Source organism: Myotis myotis, unplaced genomic scaffold (genome assembly GCF_014108235.1).
Source record: "Myotis myotis isolate mMyoMyo1 unplaced genomic scaffold, mMyoMyo1.p scaffold_m19_p_5, whole genome shotgun sequence".
NCBI lineage: Eukaryota > Metazoa > Chordata > Mammalia > Chiroptera > Vespertilionidae > Myotis > Myotis myotis.
Genome location: NW_023416357.1, coordinates 98,206,734 through 98,228,612, shown reverse-complemented (window position 1 = coordinate 98,228,612; position 21,879 = coordinate 98,206,734). Strand labels below are relative to the sequence as shown.

At 42.7% G+C, this 21,879-nt stretch overlaps 1 protein-coding gene across 5 annotated transcripts in view; it reads left to right on the top strand.

Annotated features, from left to right (window-relative positions):
- The window catches only part of RBFOX1 (RNA binding fox-1 homolog 1), a 2,058,026-nt gene that overhangs the window by 986,688 nt on the left and 1,049,459 nt on the right, over nucleotides 1-21,879 (top strand). The window contains exon 1 of one of the 5 annotated variants that reach the window (XM_036309608.1): nucleotides 12,875-13,234. The exons of the other annotated variants lie outside the window; for them this stretch is intronic. Within the exon in view, the coding sequence (XP_036165501.1) occupies nucleotides 13,190-13,234 (45 nt within the window). The 5' untranslated portion in view covers nucleotides 12,875-13,189. Of the gene's footprint in view, nucleotides 1-12,874; nucleotides 13,235-21,879 lie in introns of those variants that run through there. 5 annotated transcript variants of the gene reach the window in all.

Here is a 21,879-nt window from a genome sequence, read left to right as displayed (position 1 = left end):
GACATGTCTGCATTCAAGCTGCTGGTTGCTGGGTGTAAGAAGATTGGGCATATCATCTTGCTGTCCTGTTGCCAATCCCATGAGGCTTGGATGGGAAATCAAGGGATAAAGAAGGTGCCTCCATGCACCTAAAGAGAGGCTCTAGACTTGGTTTTGCACTTTTTATTATCTCTGTAAGGCGTTTTGAACGAGGCGAGGCTCTCTTACGTTGAGTAACTGCACATTGCTCACTGTGAACACTAATACTTAGACTCTAGCAATGAAACTATAAAACATGTGAAGACAAAAACGTAATCTCTTCAGATTGATTTCTGGGCTGAGAGGTAGAGAAACTGGAACAGTCCTATCTGGGAACCATATTCCCATTCTGTGTGGGCTTCGATAGAAGTAAATGGCGTTGATGGAATCATTTATACTGTCTAATTGCTTGTACGACTTACATGGAACAATATAATACAGTTTAATAAATCTGCATATTTGTTTTTAAGCCACCTTGTTAGGTATGATGGACATTCAAAAAGCGGTGATATTGAATGTTTGCAACCTGATGAGTTTGGAGATAAGTACATGCCCATAGTCAAGGCCACAAACTTATTCATCATCTCCAAAAAGGTTCTTTTTACCCTCTTTTTAATTGCTTTTCTTTTGTGGGAAGAGCACTTAAGATTTAACTTCTTGCCAATTTTTAAGTCTACAGTACAGTTTTATTAACTAGAGTCCCCATGCTCTACATTACAGCTCCAGAGCATATTGCATTCATCTTGCATAATTGAAACTTTGTACCCTTCAACTTATATCTCCTCAGTTCCCGCCACCCCATCCCTGGTAACCACTGTTCTACTCTCTGCTCCTTGAGACTGACTATTTTACATCCTCCATAAAAGTGGGATCATGCAATGTTTGTTTGTTTGTATCTGGCTTATTTCTTTTAGCATAGCCACTCATGTTGTTGCAAATGGCAGGATTTTCTTTTTCTTTTTGAGACCAAGTAATATTCCTGTGTGCGCATACCACATATTCTTTATCCATTCATCCATTGGTAGACATTTGGTTTGTTTGTTTTGTATCTTGACTGTGGTGAATAACACTACAATGAACAAGGGAGTGCAGATATCTTTCCTAGATCCCAACTTCAGTTCCTTTGGAAGGATACCTGGAAGTGAGATTGTTAGATCACATGATATTTCTATTTTTAGTTTTTCCAGGAAGTTCCAAAGTGATTTCTACAGTGACTATGGGCTGATTTACATTCCTATCAACATTGGACAAGGGTTCCCTTTTTGCTCCATCCTCACCAACACTTACCATGTAAAAAAGAATAATAGCCATTCTAATAGGTGTGAGATGACATCTCGTGGTGGTTTTGATTCCCCTGGTGATCAATGATGTTGAGCACCTTTTCAATTAATGTGGATTAAATGAATTATGATATGGAAAATGTTGCAGCAACACCAGGCACTGAGATTACATTCATACAGTGGAGAGTTTTAATAGTGTTGTTACTGTAATGATTTTATTACTATCAGTTGCAGTGACACGCAGTTGCCCAGCGAGGTGGCTTCATACTTGCTGGGGTTCTTGACCTGCAGAATTCATACCCCCTAGAAATACAATTTGGTGAGGCAGGGATCCTTAGCCTCAGAGTGGACAGAGCTTGTTTCCTGGAATATCAATTTTGCTCAAAGCTTTTGGAGAAAAGGTGTTATGTTTTCTATAAAAAACAAATACACAGGGAAGAGAAAGCACATGGGGTTTTAAGAGAAAACCTGAGACATCAAATACCTTTTACCAGCCACTGGATCCTTCCAGCTGGGGGTAGGCTTAGATCTCCTCTGCCCTTAGTTAGTGGTACCTATGGGGGCATTTTCACAGCAGTAAATTATTACTCCACCCAAAGGTGGTTTCCGTTTTTCTGTAGTGTTCTGAAGTTTCCTAATGCAACCTGTCTGTCTTTGTCAAGATAGTAACATGGCTAGTAAAGAATTCATAAAAATATTCCAGAATAAGCTTTTTAAAAATGTCTCTGATGATCATCCTGTGGCCAGAACATCCTTTACCTTTTGAGCTAAAAGTATTAAAGAAATGGAGTTTGTTTTCTCATGGACAGGGACAACAGTGTGGTGACTGTGGGGAGAGGGGGTGGGTGGAGGTGGGAGAGGGTAAATGGGGGATAAATTGTGATGAAGAAAAGAAAAAAGAAAGCAAGACTTGTGCAGGTGGGAATGTGCCTAACTAAACGGGGAGGACACAGTGAACATGTTTGAGGCATTCCCATGTGTCAACCACGGTGTGAGGGGCTGAACATGTGTTATTATATCCAATCCCCACCGCATTCCCGAGGGCCATTTCCATCCTAGTGCTATGGGCGATATAGTACTGAGAGTCACAGATGTATAATACTGAGATAAGACATATAATACTTGAGCATCAACCTATGAACCAGGAGATCTGGGTTCAATTCCTGGTCAGGGCACCTGCCTGGGTTGCAGGCTCTGTCCCCAGTGTGGGGCGTGCAGGAGGCAGCCAACAGTAGAGCGAGAGACGGGCGGGGCCTGCTGTCAAGTTTAGATGTCTAAGTCTGTAGTCTACGCGCTGGTCCTAACCACCGCTGAGAGAGATCCGAGCTCAGAGACGTCCTTTATGCACTTGAGTCAAGACAAGGCTCTTTAAAACACCTCTCAGCAAAGTATGTCGATAATGTTTGCTAAGTCCACTCATTGGTTTGGGAAAGAGTCTTAGCCCGAGAATGAATACCTGAGTTCTGAGGCAGGGGTGGTGGTGTGGTGATGATAACACTCTTTCCCAGCTCAGCCGTGAACTGCACATGTTTATCTCAGCAAGTTCTTCTGTCTTGTAGGTGATTGTGTCAAAAAGAGGAAAAGAGCCCGGCCGGTGTTGCTCAGTGGTTGAGCATCAACCTATGAACCAAAAGATCCGGGTTCGATTCCTGGTCAGAGCACATGCCTGGGTTGCAGGCTCTGTCCCCAGTGTGGGACATGCAGGGGGCAGCCAATCAATAATTCTCTCTCATAACTGATGTTTCTGTTTCTCTTTCCCTCTCCCTTTCTCTCTGAAGTCAATCAAATACATATATAAAAGAAAAGAAAAGATACAAGTGGAGGGGCAAGACAAGAGGAGGAAAAGTGCTGGGGTACAATATAGAAAAGTAGAAAGGAAAATAGAGTCATCCCTAAGGATTTTCAGCAAAACAGCAAGTCGTACTAACAATATTATTCTAAAGCTACGACCAAGATGTAACGTCCAATGTCCCCAGTGCCAATCCCTTTAGAAGGTCTTAGTCATCCTAAGAGACCAGCACAGCGTGTGCTTGGCCAGCTCTAAATGCTGTAATTAAGCACCAGGTGAAACGCTGGTTTGTTTTAGGGCCCATGCCATGGGGAAAGGATGTAGCTTGGAAAACTCGCACTGGGTGAGATGAGCTGCACCTGCTCTGGGGGTACCTGCGAGCTGAGAACCCAGCAGGGAAAAGCAGACCCACATCTCACTGGTTTCTCTTTCTTTTGTTTCCTTATCCTACTATGTTGAGTGCATAGCACTTGAGTAGGATTACAGGGTGACTACTTAGAATTGGAACTTTGAGCTTTCTGCAGAAGGAATCAGCCAGAGTTTGAAATGCCCTCATATCCCATTGGCTTACTGAGAGTTAGGGATCCTCCAATGTCAATCAAGATCCATAGAGCAGCAGCTGGGAACCTCACAATCCTATATTGCATCTCACGTGCACTAAGCTGTTGGTGGATGAATGACTTCCATCTTACTCCTGATGAAGGGTCTGTGATAACAACTGAGCTGAAATTCTAGACAGCAAAGTGATCCCAAGAAAGCTGTGTTTCCTGCTCAGACTTGGGACACTAGCAGCCTTGTGCTTAGGAAAAGTTCATTAAGCATCTACTTTGTGCCTGGCACACAGACCTTTGCTTAGTGCAGTGATGGCAAACCTATGACATGCATGTCAGAGGTGACATGTGAACTCATTTTTTTTGGTTGATTTTTCTTTGTTAAATGGCATTTAAATATATAAAATAAATATCAAAAATGTAAATCTTTTTTTTACTATGGTTGCAAATACCAAAAAATTTCTATCTGTGACACAGCACCAGAGTTAAGTTAGGGTTTTTCAAAATGCTGACACGCCGAGCTCAAAAGGTTCGCCATCACTGGCTTAGTGAGTGCTTTATTATCCTATTACCATTCATTTTAAATAGCCATATGTAGACACTCATTGTTTAAATTGCATTTCTACGGGCTGGCACTAGCTATGCTTCATGAAAGAGCATGAGCCACAGGGAAGTGGTTTATTCAACTTAGCATTGGGATATTTTTTTGCTTTTCTGCAAAGCATGGGGATCTGAGGACGTTTTTGCAGGCTGGCCATGTCCTGTGCAATCCCAACTGTGTCTAGAGATTCTAGCAAGGATGGAGAGTGTGGTCGGGACTTCAAGGGAAGTCTGCTTTCATAGGAAGCATTAGGGGAAGAGGAAGAATACAGAGCTAAGGAAGAAAGCTTTCAATGGCCAGGACAACAACTTTCCCCATCTCTGTCTTTCTCTGGGGCCATGCAGACTCTTGTTTCTGCTTATCTGCCTGCCCCTACTTCCCAGTTCATTTGAGAGGTAACCTCACCCCTTCTTTGCTCCTCTGTGGACTGTGACTCCTGACTACTCATCAGATTCTTCCATGATATCTTCCTGATCTAACAAATGCAGCTGTCAAAGCTCCCCCCTCCATCTCTTTTCAAAAGCCCTTTTAGGAGAGACTCTAATTTGACCAGAGAGGGGTACATGGACAGGTGACTGGTTGAGGTGGGGCTGGGAGAGGAGTGGTTTCTGTAAGAAGTAGAGGGTAGAGAAAGGGGCCAACAATTGCCATCTGTATGGTAGCCATGGAGGTCATGTAGCATTAGAAGCCTTTCCACCTCCTAGACCAGAGATTCTCAACCTGTGGGTCACGACCCCTGTGGGGGTCGAACGACCCTTTCACAGGGGTAACCTAAGACCATCCTGCATATCAGATATTTACATTATGGTTCATAACAGTAGCAACATCACAGTTATGAAGTAGCAACGAAAATAATTTTATGGTTGGGTCACAACATGAGGAACTGTATTTAAAGGGCCAGAAGGTTGAGAACCACTGTTCTAGACCCTCAAGAAAAGGACACCCTCCAGTGTGTCCTTTACCCGCCTTCTGTCCTAGTCCCAGACCACATCAAGTCATTGGAACTGGGCGTTGTATTGCATCCCTCCTACAGGGTGACAGGCCGCTTCCACCTGCAGGGTAAGGGGATTTGGGGAACAGAGTGATCAGTCGTGTCTTTTATGACTCTTTTGGTCTCCAAATTGTTTATCTAATTTCCTATTTAGGTAATTCAAGGGAAAGTTGTCCTAGTGAAGATAGAATGGCCATTTAAGGATATTTCCAAGCAAACCTCTTCCATCTTTACAATGCCCATGCTGGCCTAACACACAGAAATACCAATAATAATGTACATATCTCTCCCCATTGTAGGGGAGGAAACATCTTGCCCTCTACTCATCTTAGGTTCTCCACCTGGGCCCTGTGCATGGGACTGAAAAAGACAGATTCACAAGACAAGAACATACTCATTTAGTTGATGTAAGTTTTTGTGACACGTGAGCGTTCAATAGGGAATGAAGACCCAAAGGGGCAGTTAAACCTGAGCAATGAATACTAGGTTGGATGAAAACTGGAAAGTCGTGGAAAAATGTGATAGAACAGAGAGATAGGATCTAAGGGTAGTAAACCAGGGGCAACTTGGCAAGGTTTATTTGGATTCTTGCCGTGTCCCTCCACCTCTGGAGAAAAGGATGCCCCCTTTCCTATACTTTCCTATACAGAGAGCATCTCTCACGTGAGCTCCTATGACTTGTGTTAGGGAGAACAGCAGGTCGGAGAGCTCTCCTGCACCTGCTGTTTCTCAAATCCTTTTCAGCTCAACACACCCAATATGCCAAGCTGATGTATTTTGGAGGAGCGTTGTCCTGAACCCCACCACTCTCCACCCAGTCTTCTGCTCCAGGACCCCAGGACACCTTGCAATATGTGGGAGTAAACTTTCCCTCCCGTTTCCTAGCTCTCAGAGCTCTTAGCCTGAACCTCAGCTCTGGCCCCACCTACTTATCTACTTTGTGTTCTGCTTATTAGCGAGCGTGCATCACCCTCCCAGGCTCTCTGCGGGCAGAGTACATCGGCCTTGTTTTTATAGCTCGACAGTGCATATCAGGTGGCATGTGCTCTATAGCAGTGGTTCTCAACCTGTGGGTCGCGACCCCTTTGGGGGTCAAACGACCCTTTCACAGGGGTCGCCCAAGACCATCGGAAAACACATATATAATTACATATTATTTTTGTGATTAATCACTATGCTTTAATTATGTTCAATTTGTAACAATGAAATTGGGGGTCACCACAACATGAGGAACTGTATTAAAGGGTCGCGGCATTAGGAAGGTTGAGAACCATTGCTCTATAGTATTTGAATGAATCAAAGGCAGGAAGCTGCCCGACATAAGATAAATCCTAACCACCCAATGATCTTATCTATGGCACCTATCCTCCTTCCCCCATCCCATGGCAAAGTTCATTTACTGCGTAGCAGCTACTAGAGTCTGGCATCTGGTTTCTGTCTGTTTTCCCCACTGGCAGGTGAGCTCCATGAGGGCTGGGCTTTGTCTGTCTCGTTTACCTAGTGGAGTATTGAAAACAACCATTAGAGAAATAAGCAAAGACCAGTGAAAGGAGAACAAGCAAAGGCTGCTTAGCGAGAGCTCGCTATAGCTGGGACGTCAGCCACCATCACTTGTGTTTTGGCAGAGTCTCCGAGTTGGGCAGAGGAGTGGAAAGCTTCCTAGGAGGAGAAAGGAAGGTTTCAGGGACGCCCTAATGGCAGGCTTTGGGCCTGGGGCAGCTGCAGGGGCACTGAGTGGGAGCAGGATCTTCTGTGGGATTGGTCATGGGGCCTATTGAGCTTTCTCTCCTTAGTTCTTAAGGTGGAAGTAGGGACAAACCTTAGAGAAGCTGTCCCTTACTAAGCAAGTCCTGTCTGGTTTAGCGCCAAATGTTACTGGGGTTTCTGTTTGGCTTCCTGAACTGATTGCGAGAGACAGAAGTCAGAGGTGGTCTGACTTCCTGAAAATCTGATCTGCGGATAGCATGCTGCTTTTCTGGGCTGGTTGCTGGGGATCCTGGGCCAGAGTTCCATTTTTCCATATGGTCTGGTTGTTTTCCATTTGTATAGCCATCCTCTCATTGTTGATGGCAGAGAAGGAGGCAAAGGAAGAAGGAAGGGAGGGAAGGAAGGAGAGCGGAAGGGAGGGAGGAAGAAAGGAAGGAAGAAAAGCTATTGTCCAACTTCCCTGATGTAGATTGCGTTTTGAACACTACATGTCAAGGAGCAACTCCTCAGAGGCCACGTGGTGGCTGTTTTCAGGAGTGCCCACCCTTGAACCGGATTCCATAATCCAAAGCTGGAGCACCATGAAGAAAAACCGTCAATGGACCAGATAACAGCCAAAGGCTGTTGAGAAGGCACTTAAAGAATTTTCAGTTTGCAATTGTGCAGAAGCTGTTGTTCAGGTAATTTAACATTGATTTTGGTTTAAGAGGCAATTAAGACAAAATGGACAGCCACTCGCCACTTAGGTTAAATAAGCTTAGATTTAAATTGCTCCCCATTACCGCCTTTGTTTTCTATGTTTGAGCTCTTTCATGTTAATTTAGCCTGCAATTGGGTGGAGGCCCAACTGGAGCAGGTGGATGGAGAGGTTCCGGAGCCAGGAGATGGTTATTGAAAGAGGAAGTGGTTGGCCCAAATTGTTCCCAGGATGAGATGGCTTCTCTGTGATACAGCTACTGGGAATGTAGGTTACTATAACTTTTCAGTATTCTGGTTCCTTATATCTAAAGCCCTAAAAACGGTGCCCACATTTTGACTCATCAGTTTCACTTTCAGATATTTACCTTGAGATGTAGGACAGAGACAGGCTCATGGCATTATGGGCAAAGATGTTCATTTCAGTGTTATTGAACATGGAGTGAAACAAACCTGGGCATCATAGTGGCATACTAAAATTAATATCATCTTTTTTTATTAGGCAGAAACTCTTGATACATTGCAAAGTGCAACAAGAGTATAAGGCATTTTATGTACTAAAATGTCTGTTGTGGTTATGACTTTTTAGTTACCTATGCGATGAAAAATGTCTGAGTGGACCTACTTGTGATAAAACATTGCACATGGCTATCTTTGGAAGGTAAAGTAATGAGTAACTTTTTTCCCCTGTACTTTTCCAAATTTTCTAAACTTTCCAAGGTCAACACACATTGGCCTTATATTGATAAAAAGCATTGAAAAACAATCCTTGTTGGTTGCCATGCTATTTAATAAAAAATCATCCCTCTCAGTGGTGTGCTTGCTGCGTGCCACCTCAAGGAAAAGGTTATGTGGACGTGCTAAATTATGAAGAGGCGGAATGGATGTTCAGTTGCAATAATTCTGTTTCTTGCTCGAAAAAAAGTCTGCTACGCCTCATTAAGGAATGTGGTTCACCTGGTCCCAGTTTAAAGTTGTAAGGTGCACCATTTTGTAGAGCACGCTTCTAAAATATGCCCAGGTAATTCATGCATTTGCCTATTAGGAAATGTGGTCATTTGCTAGCCACCAATGTTGAGCTAATGGGATCCATTTCGGAATATAAGCACAATAACTCCACCATAAATCGTGCGCTCTCCCGTCTCACTGTGCTTCATTAAGCTCACCTTTCCTGATGCAACTGGATTAGTGGATGTCAGGACAAAGAAAGTCATTAGGTCCCACTGTTCTAATCCGACAAGCGCCAGCGTGGTTGCTATGTAATTTTATTTTATTTTATTTTTTTTTCTGCTGGAACCTGCTTTGTGCTTTTCTATGAGGAAATATTTTCAAACTGGTAAAGAAGCAATATTACTGTATTGTGAGGCAGATCTCAGTCGGTCATTACCATAACTTCTAGCAGAAAGGATAATCTATGGCACATTTTACTTCAAGGATAAGATTGATTTTTATAAAAATCTTTAGTGCACTGAGGCTTAGCAATTTTTTTTTCCTATGAAGAAGCAATTAGATACTGGGGTTTTCCAGAAATGTTAGGTGAGTGTAAGCCAAACCTTGATGTTTTTTTGAAGGTCTTATCATTCAGGATTTGAAGGGAAAAGACAGATCCTGGCGAGAAAAATGCTATTGCACAATGGTGGTTTGGACCACTCACATGGTCCTGGGGGGCGGGGGTCCACTGTTTCCTTATATCTACATCTACTTGGGAAATTGACAAATACCTGAATTAACAAAGAAGAAAGTAATAAGCACCTATGTTTCTACCATCAAGAACTACCAGTTTTGCATTTATTTTTTCCAGGTATGTGTATCTACATAGACACACACATACATTTTAAAAATGGTATATACCTTCTCGTTAAAGTCAAAACAAGCCGTGTGTGTGTATAGTATTCATTTACATATATGAATATGTCATATACATGCATGTTTTAAAAGGTTTTATATACATACAAACTTCATTTTGTAAGTTATACATCTGTGTTTATGAGTGCACATATGTATGCATATTTAAAGGAAGTATATAAAACATACACATTACCTTTTATTAAAGTATAAAACCAATAAATAAATTCCCTGAAAAGGGGAACTAGAGCTCTCCCTCCCTCCCCATCAGCCCCAGTCTCCTCCCAGGTCCCAGAGAGGACACTGTTATGAATGTGGGGCCCATTCTTCCAGACCAGAGATTGGGGAACATCTGTAAAGGGCCAGACAGTAAACATTTTGGGCTTTGTGGGCCATTTGGTACTGTCATCACCGTTCAACTGTGCCACTGAGCAAAAGTAGTCACAGGCGATGTGTAAGCAAATGGTACATAGCTGAATTCCAATAAGACTGCATTTGTGGAAAGTGAAATTTGAATGTCTTAATACCATATATTTTAATATAATAAAATATTCCTCTTCTTTTCATGTTTTCTTTTTAAACCACTTACATATAAAAGACATTTCTGGCTAGCAGCTTGTACAGAAACAGGCAGCAGCCTGATTTGGCCAGTCTCCCTTCTGGATCATTTTCTATGTGTCCACAGGTATGTATATATCTAGAGAAAATCTATACTATTTCATTTGTGCATTTTCTTTCATGAAGGGTATCATGGTGTATGAATTATTTAAAACTTGCTTTTTTATCTCAGCAAAACTTTTACTGAAAAAATGTATCTATATGTATCTATACTTGTACTATGCAGTGTATATAGATATATTTTTCTCTATACACACCCATGTTTATACAGCTACAGATTATTTGAATATAGCTTTAATCATCATTTGTCTCTGTTCTATAGTATTCCACATAGGATATATAAAATTTTTATGGTGACAGGTAGTTTGTTATTTTGTTTTTATTACAAGCTGTTATATCCCTGAACATAGCTTGTGCATAAGTTTGCTGGGTGGGCATTAGAATTAGAACTTCTTGGTTATAGGGTGAGCACATTCTCTATTTTAATACCTCTTAGGAAATCAGTTTCCAGAGCGACCATAACATGTTGCATTCCCACAGGGGCTCAGGGGCTTTCATCCATTGCTGTTTTCCTCATAGACAGTGAATGAGGAAACAACCTTAGCTCTGTGTCATCTGGTCTTGTTGCCACAGATGCTAGAGTAGACCTTTAGTTCCCTTTGGGTGAGTACAGACATTGTTTTAACTCTTTGCTGGGGCACTTACACATGAGAATAGCAATTTATATCAATAACCAGGTTTGGCAACATCTGCCAAGGTTGTCTCACTCCGTGATTAACTGGCCATATGTGCCAGGGAACAGGAGGACAAATGAGGCTGTAATTAGGGTTTGCTATCTCTCCACCCGCCACCCCCACATCCCTAACTTAGAATAACCTTGCTTTTGTGTACTGATTTGTGAACCAAATTATTCCAATGAGAATGCCAACTTCCGCTGGCATAGAAAGTAAAATAATACTTTATATTTGTGGATCTCTATAATTATATAAGGTTATGGTTAAGCAAAAAGTCTGGAAACCTGTCTGATTACATAAAAGTCTGGAAATCTCTTGCCATTTTACCCAATGCCATTGAAAGCCTCGACCAAAGGACATTTGCTTACGTTAGCCTTCAACTGTTAAAATAACCAGGGAGTATACTGCGTCATCTCTGTGACAGGAAGTCTTACCTAATGTCACCTTAGCATCCCTTAAATGCCACTGCCCCCAGGAAAGGCAGGTGGAGAAAACACACATTAACTTCTATTCACTCCCCAAGGAGCAATTGAAACGCTATTTTAACTCTATATTAAAAACACCCTTAATGCATAGAAGGAAAAAAAAAATGAAACTTCTCATTTTGTTACTGGTGTGACAGAGATGGATGATGGCCATATAAGGACTTGGCATGTTCCCCAAAAACCTCAAAATATTGCCTCTGAATGTGAAGCTGTAATGAACGTGGAAGTAAATATCTGAAAGATTTATTAGCATTTTAAAATGTGCTTACTGATATATAAAATTCTAATCAGTTGTACACAAGGCCTTTAACAAAAAGAAAAAGTATTTGAGAAATGGCAAGGAAGCCAGTGAATATTTCTCTGTTAATCAAATAAGGTCTATTTACCCACATGTGGAATTTTCTTCGGCGTTTAGATCCCTCCCATCCCATTGATAAGTGCTTTCATGCAGCTTTCAGTTCCAACTGTAAGGAAAAAGAAAGAAAAAAACACACTAATTTGTCTACATCCAGAGATTCACTTCCCCACCCAACCAATTGCTTGGTCTTTAATGAAATCAGCACTTAGACAGGGACTAGCTGGGACTTACTTAACAACAACAAAAATGGGAAATTTATTTTGATGTCATCATTCTTCAAAGTAAATACACTTTGTTTTTTGTTTTTTAAAAAAATATTTTTTATTTATTCCAGAGAGGAAGAGGGCGGGGGGGGGGGGTGGATAGAAACATCAATAATGAGAAAGAATCATTGATTGGCTGCCTCCTGCACGCCCCTTACTGGGGATCAAACTGGCAAAGGGGCATGTGCCTTGACTGGGAATCCAACTGTGACCTGATTCATGGGTCAAGGCACAACCATTGAGCCACACGGACTGGCCAAGGTAAATCCACTTCCAAAGGTGAGCTCTAAAGTTCCACCGGACACGATAGATATTTCCCTCCTCTAAACTTTTCAGTGTTGTCACTCAGTACATCAGGTGTAGGAAGGTCTGAGATTACAATACTAGAATACTAGATTACAATACTACAGCTGCTTGTAGGAGGAAACACTAAGAAAATCCTGTGAGCAGCGATGGGGGAAGAGCTGATGGGATTTGCATCCTGTACTGTATTTATATGTGAAGTAGTAGCATATTGGAAGTCGTAAATACTGTCCCATGGACACTTTGAATAATGCGGGAGTAGTGTAAGTAATTGGAAGTGCTTATATCCTGCCTTTAGACATCTCACTGCTGGTGAGTTAAAATTGGTTGTCAAGTGTGGACTGGGAGGACCTTGCAAGGTGCCCTATTCTGTCATGTGGTACATATTTAATGCTTGAAAGAACAAGGAAAGGGACACGTGCGGGGAGGGAGGGAGAGGAGAGGAGAGAGAGAGAGAGAGAGAGAGAGAGAGAGAGAGAGAGAGAGAGAGAGAGAGAGAGAGAGAGAGAGAGAGAGAGATAGCGCTGCCAGCTCCGAGGTTTGCAAGCCTTTGGAGAAGCTTGGAGGCGGGACCCACTCCTCCACCGCCTCCCCAGGCTGCAAGACTTTGCAAAAACATTGGGCGTCCAATTTGGCGAGCGTTTTTGGCGCGGAGGCCAGAGAAGCGGGGCTGGGGCGCTGCAGCGTCCCTGGCACCTCGGTGGCCTCCCTTTGTGTACGTCTCCGCGTTGATTGCCCCCTCGCTCCAGCTGCTCGCTCGCTCCTTCCCCGCACGTTCCGCACCTGCTGGCGACGGTGTGGGGCTGCCAGCAGCCGGGCCAGCGCGGCAGGGCGCTCGCGCCGAGGACCGGAGTCATTTGCATTGCTAGCACGTGGGGGCCGCGCGCCGCTGCCTCGGACTTCTCCCGTGCTCTCCCGGGGAGGAAACGGGCGGCACTTTGCAGCCCGGGATGAAATCTTGGCATCTAATTGCAGTCGTGGGAGATGCCCTTCAGGTAAGGCGAGGGAAGGCTCTAGGCGCTGTCAGGGAGGAGAGACAAGGGAGAGGAAGAGTGGCGAGCAGGCGGCTGGCTTCTGCGGCGCGTCCTGAAGCCCACTGACTCACGGGAGGGGGTGGGAGCGGGCCGGCACGGGGGCGGGCGGCGGAGGGAGGAGTGTGCAAATTGACATTTTGGGCTGCCTGTGGCAAGAGGAGCCGCCGCCAGCCGCGTCCAACGTGCAGGCAGAGGGTGGCGGTGTGTGCGCCTCCCGGGCTGCTGATTAGAATAGGGACCTGGCGGCGGGTGCAATCCGGGCAAAGCGGAGCCGCGATGGAAGCTGCGGCTGCGTCCAGGGCGCGTGAATGAGCCACGGCAGGTAAAGCCACCCGGGGACCCTGCGGGCTGGGCGCCCGGGGACCGTGCAGGCGGGGCGCCCGGGGGCGCTGACCACCGGGAAGGGCGAGGGGCATTAGGAGTGATAGGGGAGCCCTGGGGGGCGGGGTATGAATTGATTTTCTTTACTGGCTAGAAGTTCCTGGGGAACTTCCTTGCCCACGCTCATTGACTGCCTTTAACTTTATTTCTAGAGATGAATAAGTGTTTATAAGAAAAAGCATGGAAGTCCCAATAGGCTGGCCAGGGCTTTGCAAAGCTGCGTGGCCCTTTACATGAGAGGTTGATGAAACCCCTGGCCAGATGGGCCGGGCATTTGGAAAGTTGGCAGCTCAGGCCGGTGGGCAGGCGTGTGCGTGTGCGGGAAAAGGCACTGATGTTTGTGTAAACATGTCTCCCGAGCTGAGCTGCGCGCTGTACTCTCCCCGCTGCGTTCCTGGTTCCCGGGAAAGAGACGTGAAATGGACAATGTTGCAAATGCTTTGACTTGAGACATAGACTCTGGGCCATTTTATTAAATGAAACAAGAGTTGCCCTTTTTGAGAGATCAAATGGGGGGAGGGCGGGGGTGTGTGTGCTTCCCAAATGATGGAGTTTACTGCCAAGCATTTTAAAAATATGCCAAGTGGTGAATACGACATTTATCAGCCTAGAAGGATCACCTCAAAGACTCAGGCTCAGCCTATCCCTGTAGCCATTATTTTCAGATGACAGTGAAATGGGTGGTTTTACTTATTTCTGTTGACAAAAGAGCTGAGCGCCCCCCCTCCACCCCCCTCCCCAACACACACACTTAATAGGGAAGCAAGGGGAAATCTGAATCCAAAAGTTTTGTTGGCACAGTCATCTTATTAAATCGTTCATTAAATTACTTGCTAAACAAAGAGTCACTTTATGCGTATCTTTACATATCTCTTAATGTACTCGTTTATATGGTTTAATTTGGGGCACACAGAAATGAATGCAGTTCATAATGGAGGCGGCCAAAATATGGTTGTGTAATCCTCTTTACCTGGGGAGCTGGGTAGTAAATTGTTTGGTTTAAGGTTAATACGTATCTTCGGGAGCCCAAAGGGCAGGAGTATAAACGCGTTTGTGGAATGGAGTAACAGGCCTTTATGGTTTGCTGTGATTAAGTTTGAAGAGGGTTGTTGTTTGAGTAACTAAAGTCAAGCAGTGACAGCTGCTTACCACTGGCATTTATAGGGAACGCGGGCAGCATTCATGATTCTCATGTAAGAAGCAGGGATTTTTCAAGTCTTATCTGCCCACTCACACTCCCCACGCATGCCGAGGTTTCCTGTATATTAGACTGCTCACGGGTTATGAAGAGAAAATTGCTTCACTAAAGAGTGGAGCAAGTATTACCTATGGAGGTGGGGGGGGGTTTCCTCTAGCCTTCCCTTACATCTCCTGTTTTCCTTTTCTTTCTTTCTTCCTTTTCTCTCCCCTTTCCCTCCCTGCCTTTTCCTCTCATTCACCTATATGTCCCTCCTTCTGTCTTACTCTTGTGCCTGGAACACAACGCTTTTCCAATACCTTCTACCACATTTTTATTTTAGCAAATGTTTTGCACTCTGGAGGATAATTGGAATGTGGTTTTCTTCTTCCTCTTTGATATTCTCTGCTCATGTACAAGAGCTAATTAATAGCACTTATTGTTAAAGTGATAAAAGTTTTCTTGGCATTTCTTTTTGACCAAGCAAATGGACTCTTGGAAAATGCCTTCATTACACGAAATGAGCTGAATATTTTTTTCTGTTATCACCAACTGATGGGTTTTTACAACAATGCACTTGGGCCGTCATAACTTTATTGGGCTAAGCATAGTTTTACACTCATCTATTATAGCCTGTGCTTCAAACTTCTATTTCCCCTATTACCTTCCATAGTTTTAGACTCTGAATCCATTTTAATCTGTATTTACTTGGACTTGATAGAAATAACCATAAACTTGACTTATAGGACAGATTATTTAAGTATCACAAAAATAGTTTATTCCTTTTTTTTCCCCAAACTTTTTTCTCTCCCCAAGAATATGACACAAACGTTGAAGTAGATTTCAATTAAAGGGCTTTTAGCAACAATTGCTTCCTCTAAATGATAGTTGTGAGATTTTGAGAATATATGGTCATATTTTGAGAGTATTACATGAGAATCAGAAAGCATGTTCCTAACCATATTCTGTTTAATTACAGAAAACCATATTGGATGGGTCAGTGTCGAGCTAAATGACCATTACAATGTCCACTGAAATGGAATTTTGGTCCCGTTTTCTGTCTACATTTATAATTTTTATATTAGGTTTTGGGCAGAGTTGCAATACCAGAGAAATGGAATGTTGTCCAAAATAAGAAGAACATTTATGAAATAATAATAAAACTTTACTAATAAAATTTTTATGTTTAATTTTTAGCTATTTTTAAAATGTATGTGTATTAGCCTCAAAGTTATCATGGAGAAGGCTGGAGTAAGTTCTTTGAAAGTAATTCTAAAGGCATTAAAACAAAATGTCATCAAAGAAACTTGGATCCCCATCTTGTGTTGATTTTTCCGACATGTAAAAATAAACAGGGGGACAAGGCATAGATCCTGACTGTTTTTGCACTGTAGGCTTTTTCTATGTTGAGCTGGAAACTTCAAGGTGTGGTGATACATGAGATCTTTGTACATATTCACGGCTGCACATCTTTGTCCTTCTGTCTCTTTTCCTTCATTTCCATGCAGAGGTGAGCATTTGCATGCCTTATGGGCAATAGTAAATGGGCAATTCAGGGCATGGAGAACTTTTAAATTATGCATTTTAATGTATTTGAATTAAATCACATATAACAAAATAGTCCTGGGATCCGGTGTTCATGCTGTCCCCGTCTCTGTGTGCGCAGCACTAAGGGGGATAAATAAATCTTTCAAAGTCTGTTTTAGTTTGCAAGGCCAGACCTGGAAACCTCTAGATTCAAATATTCAATAATGTCTCAAATTCAGGAGTGTTTTTTATTGATAGAGATACATTGTATATGAAAAGTTGGTGGTGGTGGTGGTGGTGGTGGGGGGGTTATGTGTGTGCCCCCAAAGCGGAAAACGCTTGTGTCAGCTGTAGCGACTCCTTTTTGATTTAGCAAAACTAGGTTACGAATTCAAGCAATTAAAAATGACAAAAAGCCCAATTTCACTGCTTAGATTAATACACTCCCCGTTTTTGCTGCTCCATAAAAATTTCAAAGTGTTCTTTCTGCTTAGGTGTGTGCATAACTTATAGGGTATCGGAAGGCCCCCTCTCACAGTGGCTTATGAAGTCTGACGACTTTGATGTCAGGGAGGTAAATAGGATCAGTTGGAAGTTCTTAACACAGTTTTGTATCTGCAAGTTCCAGGGAAATTATTTCAGTTGAGTTTAAAGGGAGAGCAAGAAGAGCAGGTGCTGGTTCCCTCGCATTCATTGGTGGTGAATAATCATTCAGCTAGTCCCCATATCAAGCAGGCCAGAGAAGGCTTTTGGAGAAATGATATAGTTGTAACTGACACAGTGTATCCATAGTCCCTGGATAGCATGATTTCTTTTCCTTAAGCAATGGTGGGCATGTTTGTTACTTTTCCTGTCCACCTATAGACGTGAAGTCTGGAATTCTGGATTCACGATCATCTAATTAGCCAAAGCTCTAAACTGGGCCATGTTACTTCTAGCTGCTCTGAACTCCCTGCAGTGGCTGGTCAGTGGGTTAAATTTTCTAGACTGGGTGGATGTACCGCGGCCACACAAAGAGCGTGCACACAACAGACCTAGATCCTCAGGAAGTCTGGTCCTCTGTATCGTCTCCCTCACACTTTCAATCCTTTGCAGAAAGCCAGCCACCACCACATGAGTCCAGGTGGCCAGTCTGCCTGCTGTTGGCTTGGGAAACAGGACCCCTTAAGGAGCATACGTTAGGAAAACGGCTGCTAGCGTTTCCTTTCTCGTCATGGTAATTCAATGTCCATCGGCATTTGCCACAGGACAGTGGATATATTTCTTTGTTGTTTGATTGAAATCTCTGCTCATGAGGAAATCGGTTGCTTATCTGCTAACATGATGGACACAGCGGTTGTATCAATCATGGTTATTTGCGTGTAGAGATAGAGAAGCCTTCCATGTTTATTATCACGGTGAGGATGATGAAGGTGATGATGTGATCACACCTGGACACTAACAGGAATGCAGGTCGATGTCTGGGCCCTTGCTGCCTCTGTGTGTTGGGCACTGGACTGGGACCTCCACCCTATCTCCACTGGTCCTGACCACGACTCTGCGAGGTAGGTATTGCTCTGCATAACTTAGAGCCATGGAAACAATCTTCAAGAATTTTTATAGTTAGAATAAGTAACTAGACTCCAGATTTTTCTGACTCCAGTAAACCAAGATACCACTGAAATGTACTCTGAATTTAGGAAGATCCACAAATATGGGATTCCACAGATGCCTTAAGCCAGTGGTTGTCAACTAGGAGCAATTTTCTCACTTCCCTCTCCTCCAGGGACAACCTTTCACAATATATTGGAGACGTTTTTGGGTGTCTCATTTGGGCAGGGTGTGTTACTGGCATCTGTTGGGTGGAGACCAAAAATGTTGCTAAATATCCTAGGATGCACCGACAGCCTTCTACTCCAAAACAACAAAGAAGTATCCAGCCCGTAATGCTAGAAGTGCTGAGGTGGAGAAATTCTGCCCTAAGCGATATCACTGGTCCTATGACTAATGTATATACATGGTCTGATTTTCCTAGAGAATGGATTTCAGTCACTCATTTTTAAAATCTCTGCATGGATACTGTGAAGAGGCTCATGATGCAAAATCAGAAAATCCCTATTTTCTTACTATTTGACTCTAAAATTTTACACCTGCCTACTCTGGCATCTTTCCTTATAAATAGGACATGGGTTATTGTGGTTTAAATGCCCACTTTTCTTTGATTTACTCAGTGTTGCCTCTGGCAGGTTCTGGAAAACAAAAATTTGTTCTATGGTACGGATGTCAGTAGAAGAGAAAAGTAGCATCCTGAAATGAGTCATGGAACAGTTATTCTAAGAACCTTTCTTCTTAGTATTCAAACATCATTATTTTCTCCTTGCCTTTAAAGGTTTGACACATAGGTTTATTTGCTTATGTATTTAATAAACACTTCAATAGTGTTTCATATTGTTGTAAATGCTTTAAAACATCAATTCACTTAATCCTTAAATCAAGCCTTGGGTTTGATATTGTTATTATCTACACTTTACAGAGGAAAGAACCGTGGCCCAGAGAAGTTGAGTAATTTGCCTAAGGCCACACAGCTTCCAAGTGTCAGAGCTGGGATTTCACCTCCACGGTCTGTGCTCCTGACCACTTCGCATGCTCTGTAATAATCTGACTTTCTAAATGCACAGAAGCATAAGCGTTTAGGCCAGTGGTTCTCAACCTGTGGGTCACGACCACTTTGGGGGTCGAACGACCCTTTCACAGGGGTCGCCTAAATACATCCTGCATATCAGATATTTACATTATGATTCATAACAGTAGCAAAATTACAGTTATGAAGTAGCAACGAAAATAAATTTTGTGGTTGAGGGTCACCACAACATGAGGAACTGTATTAAAGGGTCACGGCATTAGGAATATTGAGAACCACTGGTTTAGGCAACTTCTTCACTTGAGCTTTGAGACAAAAGCCATTGTTAGTTCCATTTGGGGTGGTTGATCAAGAACACCACTCTAGTCATTTTTGAATGAGTGTGAATGATAATGCCCACAGCTTTATTTTTCACTATTTAACTATTTCTCAACATGCGCTGAACCAGGGTCAGAAAGGCTTGTGAACTCTCTTTACATGATCACCTCCAACACCCAAAACCACCAAAGGGAAACAATAGTATTTAGAAGGGCATAATTACAGGATGAACAATCTTTGTTTCTCTACTGAACTGTGGTACAAAACTAGGGAGAAATTATTCAGTTGGACCTCCTGAGGGGTCATCCAGAAACTGAATTCTTTGGTTTTTCTGTCACCTTTAGAATTTTTTAGGGAGCCCAGTGTGGTCCATAACAAGTGGGATATGGTGGATGTGGACTATCGATGGCCGACTTGATCTTACTAATGCCAATCTATTTAACTTCCCTCACTTAGACCGTGGGGATGACCTAGACCAGTGGTTCTCAACCTTCTGGCCCTTTAAATACAGTTCCTCATGTTGTAACCCAACCATAAAATTATTTTCGTTGCTACTTCATAACTGTAATGTTGCCACTGTTATGAATCGTAATGTAAATATCTGATATGCAGGATGGTCTTAGGCGACCCCTGTGAAAGGGTCGTTTGACTGCCAAAGGGGTCGCGACCCACAGGTTGAAAACCGCTGACCTAGACTGTCTCATTCTCTGTTGAATTTTCAGCATGTAGTAAAACCTACTCATAGATTTTTGTGTAGAAGTTTCAGTTAGATTTTATTCTGCATTAGAGGAAGAAAAGATCTTGCAAGTCTGCTGTTAAACATGTATACATGATTGTTCAAAAAAAAAAAAAAAACCCCAAACAAACAAAAACAACAACTACAAAGAAACCAAGATGGGAGTAGAGCACCTCCATTCATGCCAGTTAAATGAGTGAGTAAATGGATGGAAGAATTTATATTCAAAGTTTTCTTATTAAGGGTATGAAGGGAGTGTACTGTAAAAGGAAACATCTTGTATCCTGAATACGAAATCGTGGAGGAAGAGGAGGTTGTGACAGTGTAAGCCACCAATGGGACGGATGCCAGTCCCAGGCCAATTGCTTCCACAGCCTTCCGACCCAACTGTGCATTACGTAAGAGTTGGTACAAGGCTCCCTATGCATTAACCCACACTTGAAGGTTCAGAACCGCAGAGTGGACTGACCAGGCACAGATTCTTTTCCTACCAGAGGTGAAGGAAGGAACATTCCTGCCCTGTTGAACAGCTGATCTGGCCAACCAGCCATGACAAAGGAATAAAAGGGGGCTCTGAGCCACCCTCCCCCAACCCAGAACAGTCCAGCAACTGAGCTGGAAGTAGAAGTCATTACAGCTCTTCCTGTATATTTCAGGCCCAATGAACTCACATTTACGCAAAGAAAGCAAGGAGTGAATCCCATTTCAGAACTGTCAAAGGACTGATGTTGGATCCATTATCGTGAAATTTCTTTTCTTCATACAGCTCATCAAATTGGCTTTTGTGGAATACCTATTCCATCTAAGTGTTGGTTCAGGAAATGGTTTAAAATTAAGCCAAAATATGTTGCTCAATGGCGAATAAATGGGAATAAACTCCAATAGCTAAGACTCTCCGATGAGTTTTCTAAGTGTTGTCTATCAGGCTATAGTGCTAAAATACATATATCTTGCTTAATTGGCTAAAAGGAAAAAATAAGAATAGGAAATTGGATTTAAAATGGTCATTTAAATTCCATATCCAGTGGGATTGGTTTTTAACGTATTTCCACATTTAATGTGAATCTCCTTTTTAAAATAAAAGACAACCAGTGATAAAATTTGTGTGCCATTAAAAAGAGTACACCCAACAATGGGAAAATGGACTTTTTCTGAGTCCATTTGCCTAGGAAGTTAAAAATGTAGAGGCTACATCATTGTTATAAGTGGTCCAGGCTTCAACTTCTGCTGCTGATAGAAAAAAGAAACCCGGTTTTGTTTTAATGCACTATCTGATTGCCAAATATATAGAATTATTCTTTATTATCATTGCAACTGATACTATCTATTGAGTTAGCAATGAGTCACACATTGTGCTAACAGCTGGATACAAATTATTAAATTGAATGTTCCCAGCAGCCCTAGGATGTAGATGTTCCTATTATGCCAATTTTTCATGGAGAAGACTGAGACTTGAGGTGACATTTCTAGGGTTATCAATAGCTAATGATTAGAGGTTGGTGATCAAATTTGAAACATTATGACTTCACTTCACCCCCTTGACTCAAAGCCATAATAATTTTTGTTCTAACATAGATCAAGTTTGTTTAGTCCTAGGAAGTCCCTGTGGTCCTCTTTTTTGTTTGTTTGTTTTATTTTTTTATTTTTAATTTTAGAGAGAGGAAGGAAGAGGAAGAGAGAGATAGAAACTTCAGAGATGAGAGATAATCATCAATGGGCTGCCTCCTGTAAGTCCCTACTGGGGATCAAGCCCGAAACCTGGGCATATGCCTGACTGGGAATTGAACTGTGACCTCCTGGTTCATAGGTTGACCCTCAACCACTGAGCCACTCCAGCCGGGCTGTGG